The sequence below is a fragment of the Pituophis catenifer genome, unplaced genomic scaffold, assembly GCF_029215685.1.
Source record: "Pituophis catenifer annectens isolate HBS135680 unplaced genomic scaffold, rPitCat1.0.hap2 SCAF_1, whole genome shotgun sequence".
Classification (NCBI taxonomy): Eukaryota; Metazoa; Chordata; class Lepidosauria; order Squamata; family Colubridae; genus Pituophis; species Pituophis catenifer.
In genome coordinates, this window is record NW_027256881.1 from 45,266,248 (window position 1) to 45,279,173 (window position 12,926).

The 12,926-nt window shown below is 37.0% G+C and overlaps 1 protein-coding gene across 1 annotated transcript in view; it reads left to right on the top strand.

Annotated features, from left to right (window-relative positions):
• Positions 1 to 12,926, top strand: part of HHAT (hedgehog acyltransferase) — a 143,752-nt gene that overhangs the window by 16,820 nt on the left and 114,006 nt on the right. The window contains exons 4-6 of the mRNA XM_070948658.1: positions 3,687 to 3,881; positions 4,978 to 5,190; positions 10,824 to 10,995. Of these exons, the coding sequence (XP_070804759.1) occupies positions 3,687 to 3,881; positions 4,978 to 5,190; positions 10,824 to 10,995 (580 nt within the window). The remainder of the gene's footprint in view (positions 1 to 3,686; positions 3,882 to 4,977; positions 5,191 to 10,823; positions 10,996 to 12,926) is intronic.

A 12,926-nucleotide genomic window follows, 5' to 3' on the forward strand; every position in this document is an offset into this window, starting at 1 on the left:
ATAATGAGTTGCGATACGATGTACGATGGCCCCAGTTCCCGTGTAAAAACTGCGATACATGCCTATTTCTTTCCTTGTTCTGTGGGCGCAGCTAAGCACGGTGCAGTGGATATTCCCACGTGATCCCCACCAAACTCCGGTGCAACGCGTACCCCCACCAAACTCTTCCCGTACCCCTGGGGGTACGCGTACCACACTTTGGGAAACACTGCCCTAGTTTATGGCAATTATGGAATGCCTATGTAAAATTGGTTTTCTAGAACAGCTCAGATAGATCTGAAGGCAGATTCAGCACCATTCTCTGAAAAAGCCCATGAATTTTGAAGAAGACTAGGTTTCCAAACATATACTGTAGTAGTAAATCTATTGCTCTATCTCCTAGGATAGCCACCTGATAGTCACTTGGTAGAGACATGGGCAGTATACATATTTAATAAATAATTACATACCCTGTTTCCCTCAAAAGAAGACATCTCCTGATAATAAGCCCAATCGGGCTTTTGAGCGCATGGCAATAAAGCCAAGCGCTTATTTCAGAGTTCAAAAAATATAAGACAGGGTCTTATTTTTGGGGAAACACAGTAGTTGTTTCTTAGGTTTCATCTATTAGCTCTATCTCTGTGGCTTATTGAAAGCGCTTGTGAGTCACCTCCTATTTGATACATCTGGCCTAAAGTAACTCTATAAAACATACTAATGTTGGTATGAGATTTTCAGACTAAAAGATCTTTGAATCCCTCATCTTCCTTCAAATTGCAGGATTGAAAATAGACTCATTTCTTCTGAAAATTCAGACTTTGGGCCTCACTACTTCTATCTATTAATCTTGGGCCCTTTGAATAGCACTTCAGCTTAGATGTATTGCTCGCCCTAGGCATCCCATCCCACAGTTTTTGGAAAATAGTAATTATCTTCAAGTTGTTCAACAGTGGGAATAAGTTGGCAGGGTCCTCCACATCTACCTTCATAGTTCACTTCTAATAAACTCCACGCTGAGTAGTGCTGGAAAAATGCTGTGCTTATTAAAATTTGAGGAGTGAAATTATTGAACTATGACAGTAAAAAAGTCAAGAAAAAAAAGATCTATGTGCTCAGTTTTAGACAGGAAATGAACTTTTGAGATCCAGGGGAGAATTAATTTTTGCTTGTTTCTAAATAGCAAGTTTCTGTGCTTTTCCTTTGCAGATGTGTTTTTTCAGAACAGCAAAGTTGTTCTTCCCATTTCAAATTTGCTTTGGAAAATAATATTTTTATGTGCATTGTTTGCCTAATATATTCAGTTGTTTTAAGAGTCTGCTCTACAGTATTGTGTTTCATAGTTAGAATGATTTGAATAATTCTTGTCTTCAAAGGCAGACATGCAGAGAGGACATGTCTGGATGAGCTTGAATGGATAGTTGATGTACCCTGAACAGTATCTGCAGTGATTCTCTCAGCTAAAACTTCTCTTAGAATCCTTTGACTCTTCTTGAGGCCAGAGGGTTGGGGTTTTTCTTTTCTTTTCTTTTTTTTTTGAGTGAGCTGCTCATTTAAGCACAGGGAAAAACAGTTTGGTAATGGGATAATCCTTAATTCAAAGATTCATTAAGTGTGTGTATGTATATACATGCAGTATATTTTTAATTTATTTGTCAGCTTGTATACCCTCTCAGTAATAGAGTGGCTTGAGGAAACTTACACAGTAGGATTAAAACATCAAAAAATTAATAACTAAAACCAATCAAAACCACTCAAAGAGCATTTCATGCACACTGAGGAAGGTAATGATATAAACAAATCCCCCACAAATTATCATTGGGGAGTAGACCAATCCAGCCCAGCCCAGCTCTGATAAAAGAACCAGACTGTTACAGCTTTGTGGAAGCCGATAGAGTCAGGGCTATACGGATTTCAGGGACATGCTAGTCCCTAGATCTCACAAGATTACAGTGCTTTTAAGCTAAGACTTAGAGTATCAGCTCTTCTAGATCTTATCAGTTAGGCAAAAACAACAGGAGGAGAAGAATCCCATAGGCAACCAGAACCATGAAGAGTTTTATAAGTGAACGTCAATTTGAATAGCATGCAGAAGCCCACCACTAGCCGGTATACCTTGCAGAATAAGTGGTATCACATGAGTGAAATGAGCATTTCCATAGTTACCTATGTAGCTGCATTTTGGGCCATTTGAAGGTTCTGAGTAGTCTCAAGGTGAGTCCCATATAGAGCACATTGCAATCATGTAGATCCTTGTGGAATGGTGGAGATCACTAATTCAGTGAGTCATGTCCTCTTAGAGTCTTCATTCTGTTTTGCTTAGATTCTGTTCAGATCTGCTCCTCATTGCTCCTTTCATAAAGAATGAGCCAATAGATCTGATGAAATTTATATCCACTTCCATTTTATATATCCAAGCATTAAGGCATTTTAAGTTGCCAAAATTCTATTTGTCTGCCTACTAAATGTTGTACCAAGAATCTTATCATTATTTGATTCCCTTTATTTAAGTTAATATGGCATTTGACATAGGCAACCAGGATGAGTGCTTCTAAATACCCTGTCAACTCTTAAAACCACTCTAGCTAAAACCATATTTTTCTTGCCTCGTTTCTTAATTGTCATACTTATGGGGGTGGGGGAGGGAGACTTATGGAATGTAGAATGTTTTCCTCCAATGTGCCAGACATAACAATGATAAGGCTCCTGAGAACCAAGGCCAAATCAGTGTGCCCTAGCAACGACAGAAGGGAATGCTGAGAGGTTCATCACCTGCTTGATTGCCTACCGTGACCTGTGACATGAGGGGGGCAGACAGTATCTATTCTTTATTTATACCCAAAACGTGGGAATTATTCAGTGTTGGTTTCACCTTTGATCATTCCAATATTTGGTACCCAGTAAACCGCATTTTTGAGGAAAACTAGTCCTCAGAGTCTTGAATTGGTTGGGAGCATTACTCGGAACCATGACATTAAACTAACACTGAATAATTCCCACGTTTTTGGTATAATTAAAGAATAGATACTGTCCACCTCCCTTATGTCACAGGTCACGTTAGCCAATCAAGCAGGTGATGAACTTCTCAGCACTCCCTCCTGTCGTTGCTAGGGCACATTGATTTGGCCTTGATTCTCAGGAGCCTTATCGTTGTTATGTCTGGCACATTGGAAGAAAACATTCTACATTCCATATGTCCCCCCTACCCCCATAAATATGGCAAATAAGAAATGAAACAAGAAAAATATGGCTTCAGCTAGAGTCGTTTTGAGAGTTGACACACCCTTTACTCTGGTTAATTTGATTAGTTCTTACTGTGTTTTGTGAAAGTATTGAATAAACAATATTTCTTACTTGCTTTTCTTTTGTGGGAATATGTTTGTATTTTTTTTTTTTTTTTGCTTGGTCAAGGACCATAATACAAATCATTCACTTATTTACTGTTTCAGCCTTAGTTAGCTGTCGCTCATTATTTGATCATATATCTTAATCTGGGCTAGGCAAAGTCTGCTGTCATAATGACAAACACTGTTTCAGCCCCAGTTCACTCTCACCCACAGTTTCTACAGTTATAACAGTAAAAAAAAAAACCAACCTAATTATTGCAATAGTAATATAGCTCCTTTGAGAGAGTTGGATATATTGGTGATAGATTAACATTCCCTTATTCACGTGTGACATTTCATCATCCATTCTCTCTAACATTTCAGTACAAACCTTGGTTTCTGATGGTGTATGGAATTGCTGCCTGTTGGTTTCTACTGGGGTCGAAAGGACTGACTATGATTTTTCTACATGTCACTATCTCGTATTTAGTAGCCCAGTTGAAAAATCCAGTGTTTACATGGTTGACTTCTTTGCTTCTGTTGTCAACTCTGCATCTATCTGCCATAGAAGAAGTGAAGGTAATTACGCATGTAATTTTTGTGTGTGTTTAAACAAGTTATTTTATAAAAGTCTGGGATTTTGAGAAATTTAGAGGAATCACCCTTAGAAGATGTTATAGTATTCTTATAATGTTTCCACCTTAGAAATTTAGAAATACATATGTATGTATATACATTAGTGAAGATACAAAGTTATGTTTATTTTACAAAAGGAAAACAACAACAGTGACAAAACCTGATAAATATTTTTTTTAAAAAGCAAGAATTGGATTGATTCCTTCATAGCCACAATATAAGCATTAAAAAAAAAATACTAAATGGCCAGTGGCTAAAGTTGGGGTTTCTTATCTGAGTAAAATATAGTGTGAAGGAGATGAAAATAACCTGATGAAAAGCCAGATGGATTTTAAGTGGTTCTGAAGTAGCAGCAAAATCATATACCAGTTAATTATACCTATATCTCAGTAATGTAAACACAAATTACTACAGTACAGTTGGAAGCAACAGTTCTAGATTTCTGTATATGCTTATTATTGTAATCACTGTAAAACAGTGTTTCTTAAAAGCTCAGTTTTGCTTATTTGAGAATCTGCAGCAGCATGTATGTATTCAGAGATATATACCATGCATATACTGTATGCATGTATGAATGTATATACATATATGTACGTATGTACTGTATGTAAAAAGAAATAAATATTACTTTAAACTGTGGGTCTAAGTTGCTAAGGAAAGGGAGTTTTGGATCCTTCCGAGATTGGCAAAATGAGGACCCAGATTGTTGGGAGCAATATGCTGACTGTGTAAACCACTTAGAGATGGCTGTGAAGCACTATGGAGTGGTATATAAGTCTAAATGCTATTGCTATAGTGCTATAACTATGGAATAAATTGGTTGGCTTTATTGCAATTTCGTCTAATGCTACCTTCCACCTTTCCTTATGCAAGAAGGAAAAACCCATAAGAAGTGTTTGGATAATATGAAGCTATTCTGGAGTTTTTCTTTGTATAAATCTGTATACATGCAGATCTCAGGTTTCTGGCTATGGAATATTACTTTTAATAGCTATGTTACTTTTTACATAATCTTCAAATTAGTTTCATTTTTTTTCAGAGAGGCTGGTATGCCAGTGAAAATGAGTATTATCTACTAGTTTTCACGCTGATTGTGCGCTGTCTTTATTATACAAGCTTCAGTCTGGAATATTGTTGGGATAGGACTACTGAGATGATACAGCATTCGTTCCTTTGGATGTTGTCATATACATTCTACTATCCTGTGTTTCACAATGGACCTATTATCACCTTTGATGAATTTTATACACAGGTAACAACACTTCGGGTTGCTTTGATGTTAATAATACATTTTGGTATTGCTTCTCATGCCGCTTTTTAATATCTTCATGTTGGAGAAAGCGATAGGAACCAAAATGAATTTGCATGAAAGCTTTTGGATGGTTTCTATCATAGTAGGAGTTTACATTAAATAAAAGCATAGCCATGGTGTTGATTGGATTATATAGATTTAAAATTAATGTTCTAGCAAAACAGAATTCATTATAAATAAATCAAATGTCTGCATTTATGCAAGAGGGAAAAATACTAAAACATACAGAATTGGGATGAGAAATATTGGTTGACAATAGTTTAAATGGAATGAATGTTAAGAGTGTGATTAAATGTCAAGCATCAGTTAGCAATGTGATGTTCCTCGAAAAAAAACCCTGATGCGATTTTACTCTTCAGTAATAGACCTATAATTTTCAGATGATGATGATTAGGATATGGTATTGTTACATTAGCCAGGAGACCACAATGCTATTATAAAATAGTAGTTTGGCTGTCAATTTACCAGCTCTGTTGTGAGACACACTCACGCATTTCCCAAGATATGCCACAGGAGGGTGAGCTGGCTTCACACCAGAAAAAAAGGTGAGCAGCTCTTCCTGCAGTGTCATCCAAGCTCCCCTCCCTTCCCTGGAGATGCCTCACAAACGGGTATTGCAACTAGGAAGATTCAGAGCTGCCAAGAATCTGACTACTTATACGGAGCACCAATTCTTCTCCCCACCAAAGTGGTACCTATTTATCTATTCACATAGAACATGCTTTCAAACAGCTAGGTGGACAGAAGCTGAGGCGTGTGATGGAAGCTCACTCTGCCACGCAGTGCTTGGACTTGAACCACTGGCGCAGAGACCATCTTCAGCATCATTAAGCCAATGAGCCACTACGCCTTTTATAATTTTCAGACCATGAAAAGTAATAATTTGAATTTTTCTGTGTAAGCCCCATGCCATCTTGGAATACTAAATTGAAAACATTACTTTTAAAAATCATGCAGACAAATTCAAACAGGTTGAGAAGATGTATTAAAAAATTGTGCATAATGGTCTAGCAAAGTGAATGGGGATATTACTGTGTTTTTCAAATACATTGAGAATGAGAAAGACTTGGTCTGTGCTATCTCAGGAGCAGGGCTAAATCTATTGGGTATAAATTCCAGAAATTTTAACTTTAGTTGACTATTTAGCTGAATCTTGAGAAGTGTAGCTTCATGGCGGGAGCCAATGATAAGGAGATAGCTATCATGGAAGTAGAATATTTGTTGGGAATACACTAACTCTAGATTTCCTGTGTTGAACAGCTAGATTATTATGCCAGGCCCGTTCCTTTTGATTCTGAAATTGTGAACATGTAAATTGAAGTTATGATGATTTTTAGAATTAGATGTTGCATGTTTGCTATTCAAGTCTGTTTTCTCAAAAATAACTTCAACCATGTGAGACATGAAAGGTGTCTGTATAGAGCTGATTGCATGTCAGGGGTGGGGGCCTGGAGAGTTTTAGGCATTCAAAGAGAGAATTTTTAATAGCTCTGGTACAAGCCCTTTTGGGAATTCATGCTGGAAAATTCCTTTTGAATTTATATTAGATGATTATTCTCATTAGCTATTTTAATTGTATTTTTCTGACTTGAAAAATTCATGTTAATGAGATTTTAAATGGATAATGTTTTAAATATTGGCCTGTTTCCATAGTTTATTTTAAACAAAAATGGTCTCTCTCTGGAAGGAGGTAGAGCACAGTTTGCTATTCCGGTTGATAAAAGAGATCTATATGTTTATATAAAATTTGGAAAAAGTATATCAGTACATATGAGCTGTTGTGTGGATGTTTGAGTGGTTTAGGGGTAGGGAACTCTGGTGGGTGGGAGTGTGTTTGGGGATTGTTATGTATATTGGACCTGGTCTTTGGGTGTTAAATGAATTTTGTTGTATGGGTATACTGTGTATACATGTACAATGAAAATAAAGTTATTATTATTATGATGTTCATTGATCAGAGGGAGTTATTTTGTGTTTTGTAATGAGTCTCGCCTAGTTCTCTCACAACTACCCTGTTTCTTAGATTCTTAATATCCCTCTCACCAGCCATCACCCTTTTTTAGAACTGGGTATTGGACTGAGTTCATCAGGCTGTTAGCAGTTCTGATCAATCCCTGTATGGTTCCTGGAGTCGGGATGGGACAACTTGCTTCAGCCAGATCCCTACGGCTAGCTCATCACCACCAACTTGCTGCTGCCAATTTACAGGACCACTGTGGGTGGCTAGAGGGAGACCTGGGCAGGTGAGTGAGCAGGTGGACAGAGCGCACAGAGCGAGAGAAGGGTGGTGGAGGCAGTGGCAGCTGGGAGATTCTTGTTTTAACACCCTGCTACAACTACTGCACCAGGCTTGAAGCCCTGCGTGATAGCGGCAGCGACTCCGAGCCCGGTGTGCTGCTGCTGCCATCACCACACCGGGCTCACAATTGCTGCCGCTTCAATCACTGCGCCGGGCTTGCAGCTGTCATCAATGTTGTCATGGCACTGGGCTGATGAACCATTGCTGATGCCATCGCTTCCCCACCTCCCACCTTTACTGCCACTACTGCCATCCCCGGCATCTTCTGCTTGGAGCCTGGTGTAACAACAGCGAGGGGTGTGAAAATGGGAAGGCCCCAGGCCACTGCTCCTTTCCGCCGTCTGCCCCAACATGCTCTACGTTCTGCCCACCCATTCGCCTGCCTGCCTGGCTCTCCCTCCAGCTGCCCATGGTGAGTTGTGCCAGTGGTGAGTTGACTGTGGAGAGTTGTCCTGCGGCGTCTTGGTGGTGGTAAGTTGGCAGAGTTTTGAAACTATGTTGCTTCCTACTTTGCAAGGAAATTAGTCACCCAAGTGGCCTTAAACATCTCAGCTGCTATCCATAGTTCAGTATTTTAATGTTGGCTATATAACAGGAAACAGGTGTGTCTACATGCCTTAAGAAGTCTGATTGGCATGCATCATAACTGAATTGACAACACTGTAGGAGTTTTCTCTTTCCTCCATAGTACTTTGAAGATAGTTTCTTTAAAGTAGTTGCGATAGTGAGATGTTATTAAAGATGAGTCAGTATAGTGAAAGCATCTGGCAAGCTTGCTGAAAGATGTAATAAGAGTCATTAAGCAATCTTCTATTCTTTATGGAGAATAAGCCAATCATCTGTGTAATCACTTCCTAGCAATGAACAGAAGAAAAATAGAGCGGAAAAAAAATCAAGTAAAGAAATTGGAAGTTGGCTAAATGAGGAGTTTCCTCATTCCTTTTTCTGCAACAACTGAGGAAATAGCTTCTTAAAAACGCCCCAGAATTCTACTTTATATTTAATAGAACAAAAGCCTACAATAATCTCATGGAAGGAGATCAGTAATCTTGTTGAGCAGGAGATCAGATATAAAATCCTATTAAACAATTTCATAGATGTTGGAAGAAATATAAAATTGAGATATTTAAGGCATATACCCTCCACCTTCACCCAGTTCTGCCTAAATGATCGGAAACATTATATTTCTTCCCTGATACATCCGAGAACAAAAAGTTTGTTTCAGAAACAATTATCTCAACAGGTGATAAAAGCTTGAATGTTGATAATATTCAAATATAGCATACTTCCCTTTGGAATGAGTTCTACCAGCTATTACATGTTGCAGAATGATCAAATTTGTCAGGGAAATTAGCTTTCTTTTCATAAGCTGAATTTAGAGAAAATCATAAATGTGAAAGACAATGATCATAATTCACTGATGGTATAAAGTAAGATTTTTTTTTAAATTGTCAAAAATTTTTTTTGAAGTGTTAGGAATTTATCCATGTAATCCAACAGCTAAATGTCGTATATCATTATCAAAATGCCCAAGGCAATGGAATTCTTATACTAAAAATGCTAGATGAATTCATTCTTTTTATGTAATAATAAAATCATATAACTCATAATGCCGTGTGACAGAGAATTTAAAGTACACACAGAAATATTATTTTAAAAAAAATTAGCAATGATAGGTAACTAACATTATTAGTTTGAATTGGCAAAAGTCTTTTTTAAAATCTGATGTTTGACATCAGAAAAGGAATTTTTGCATAAGGCTGCACTCCTGTTTATAGATACTCAATTGAAACTAATTCTGTTTACATATGTTTTTTTCACAAGAGGGCATTAGAAATATATTTTCTTTAAGGAAAACAATTATGTAAGAAACATTATCAGTGAATATGGCTTTTGGGAGCAAGATGGCACATATGTTACCTGCTTCCAAATGCTGCTAGTGGAATACTTTTATAAGTTTGTAATCTTAAGAGATCACAAATTCTTATAAAAATTCAGTGTTCCACAGGAAATGTTTGGTGAGAATGCTACCATCCAGTAAGATTTAGTGTATGACCATTTACATCATTTAGATTACCAGTGTTTCTTGGATCAAAGATTAGGAATCATTGAATCACATTATTTGCAGTATGATGACAATATTAATATGTGGATAGCAAAAGCCCTGAAGATCTGGCTGTGTCAGCTGACACAACCCCTGAAGGTGGTAGATGGCTTGAGGGTGTTCCTTCTGCTTTAACTTTCAAAATCTGCCTTTATTATTATTATTTTATTATTGCTTTTATTTATTTTTAAATCTGTTTCTGACGTTGACTTTTAAATAATCTTATTACTTTTATTTGTAAACTGTCCAGAGCCACTCAGCGTGAGTTGGGTGGTGTATAAATTTGATAGATAAATAAAATACCATATGTATGATCTTCACATGTCAGTCATACTAGTCTTTCTGCAACAGCATGTTCATAGACTATGCTTACAGAGAATTCTGGGAGTTGTCCATCACAGATGGAGGACAGCCAGCTGCTCTATAGATTGTTGTTTTGGTAGTGTGGCATGAAACACAGGACCCAGAAAGCAATAATCGAGGCTCACTACAGGATTTGTTTGTTTATTTGTTTAACAGTGCGCACATGAGAGGCTCTCTTCCAAAAGAAAAGTGGGAGACACACCCCGAAAACAAATAGATGCATGTGTATTATACATTTCAGACAGGAGGGAAAAGTGATGCATGTGTATGTATTTGTAATACATCTCAGGTTATTACTTTCTACCCTTCTGTTATCTACAGAGAACAATGATTGTTTTCTATAGATAACAGAAAGGCAGGAAGTAACCTGAGATGTATTATAAATACATATGTTAGAAGAAATATTTTTATCTTGAGATTCAGCAATTGCTGTCAGGATGTTCTGATAAAACCACAGTTGTTGCAAGGACATATTCCTTATGCCTCAATTTGTCTATTAAACAGTCCCATTCATCTGAAAACTGATTTTTCCCCAGAGTAATGTTTTTTGTATGTTTTATCATTTTTACAAATTTCTTTATTATCTCCCGTATTACAATTAAATGCATATGTTCTCCAGATTACAAAAATCCAAGACTATCAGCAAGCACAATATATTTTATATTGTTTACATGTTTTAATTTCCAAACACAAACACTAAATAAAGATTCCGATTGGAATTAAAAAGGAAAGAAAAGATTGTTTGACACAATAGTCAATTAAAATCCAATTCTATATAGTATTAATGTTTAATTTATTCTAATACAGATGAGCAAACAACAATCCTGCAATTGGAAGTCCAATCTATCTATTTTCATCTGGGGAGCCATTCGTATTTTGATTTGGTGGTGGTTGGCAGAATTGATGATTCATTTTATGTATATGCATGCTATCTACAGTAGCATTTCGCACCTGGAAGCAGTAACTTACTGGACGTTAGGTGAGTGTATGTCTTTGTGTATAGAATTTATTGTTACAGTATGTATTTATTAGGTGGCTAATCCTAACTCAGTGTAGGATCTATGACCTCAGTGGGCTCACCAATAACAGAAGCAACAGAATGGGTTTCAGCATGGGTTTATTGATTCAAATAATTACCTTTTTTGAACATTGCTTGGTTTCAACACAAATGAATTAGAGATATCCACAGATGCATTGCCTTCTCACTAAGGGAAGCAGTAATGTATCTATGTCTTCATTGGGCTACTAGGAATGAGTTCTATTTAAGCTTCCCATGTTAGGGAAGCTGCATGCTTAGGTTAGAAAAAGAGAAATTAAGCAGAGAAATAACAAAGGGAGCATAAGTATTTAATCACCCTCATCAATTTTCATCTGTTTATACACTTGCTCTACCAAGTGTGGTGCTTGATCAATGTAATTTGCCACTCAAAGAATGGCCCATGTGACTACTCAAGTTCTTATATCATTACACTGCATAGACAACATGAGCCAGCCACCAGTAGTTATCTCAGCAGAAGTGCAATAGATTCTCTACCTCAAAGTGTATCGCTCCTCCCCTTCTCAACCCAGCTTATCATGTTCTATGTTGGAATCCTTTAAGGGCTATATTTTTGGTTCTTACTCATATACTGTATATTGTACAGTGGTACCTTGGTACTTTGGTACTCAATTGCTTTGAAACCCATTGAATTTGATAGTCTATGCATTTCAACATGAAAAATTTGACCCGGTACTCATCATTTGTTTGGTACTTGATTATAACTTGTCATTGTCGTCTGTTTTGTGACTCACTACATTATTCCTTATGGGAAATTTTTTTTTGGTATTCATTATTTTTGGTATTCATTGTGTCTCCCGGAACCAATTAACAATGAATGAGTACCACTGTGCAGGCTGATGTAATCAAGTCCATCCATCTTGCTGATGATCACCCTCTTCTACTCTTCCATTTTTCCCACCGGCAGAGTCTTCTCTAGGCAGCAGGGCTTTTGTAGGTATAGATATGTTATGGCATCTGAATATCTTTTTCAAAGCCTTTATTGCTACTCTCCCAAGTTCTAATATTTGGTCAATTTTTGATTACTGGTCATTTTACTGTCAATCCCAAATGGCAGAATTTACCCACCACTTCAATATCTTCATTGTCAATTTTAAGATTGTTTATTGTATCTGTTGTCATTAATTTGATCTTCTTAGTCTCATTTTTCCACTGCGCTCCTTAATTTGTATTACTTAGAGCTTCCAGATAATTTGCATTTTCAGCTGTTAGAGTAGCATCATCTGCATAATGCAGGTTATTGATGATTCTTCTTCCAATTCTAAAATCACACTCATCTTCTTCCAATCCAGTTTCCCTTGATACATTCAGCATATGGATTGAATAAATAATGGGAAAATATGTGGCTTTATTGCAATCCTTTGCTAATCTGGAATCTGCTTTGTTCTGTTCCAGACAGACAGACAGTGGCTTCTGGCCTGTGTATACTTTCTCATGGGGACAGTGAGATGTTCTGGAATTGCCATTTTCCTGAGGATATTCCACAGCTTAATATGTTTGGCATAACCAAATATCTTTCCATAATAAATGAAGCCTGTATTGACTTCTTTCTGATATTCTGTGACTTTTTCAGTTATCTAGCATCCATCAGCATTAAACATAATTACTTTGCTAGCATGTGAAATTAAAGATATTGCAGAGCAATGCAATGTATACAGGTATCAGTTTGGATATTGGAAGATTGTGTTAGTGATTAGGAAATCATTGAACGGGCAGAAGTCATTTTCTTGCTTCATTTTGAATTCCTAGGCCGTGGAATCCAACTATGTTTTCCACCTTAATAACTTTGATACTCTACTCTCCAGCAATAAGCAGCTTCTTGGATGTTCTATTAATTTCAGATTGAACCTGGC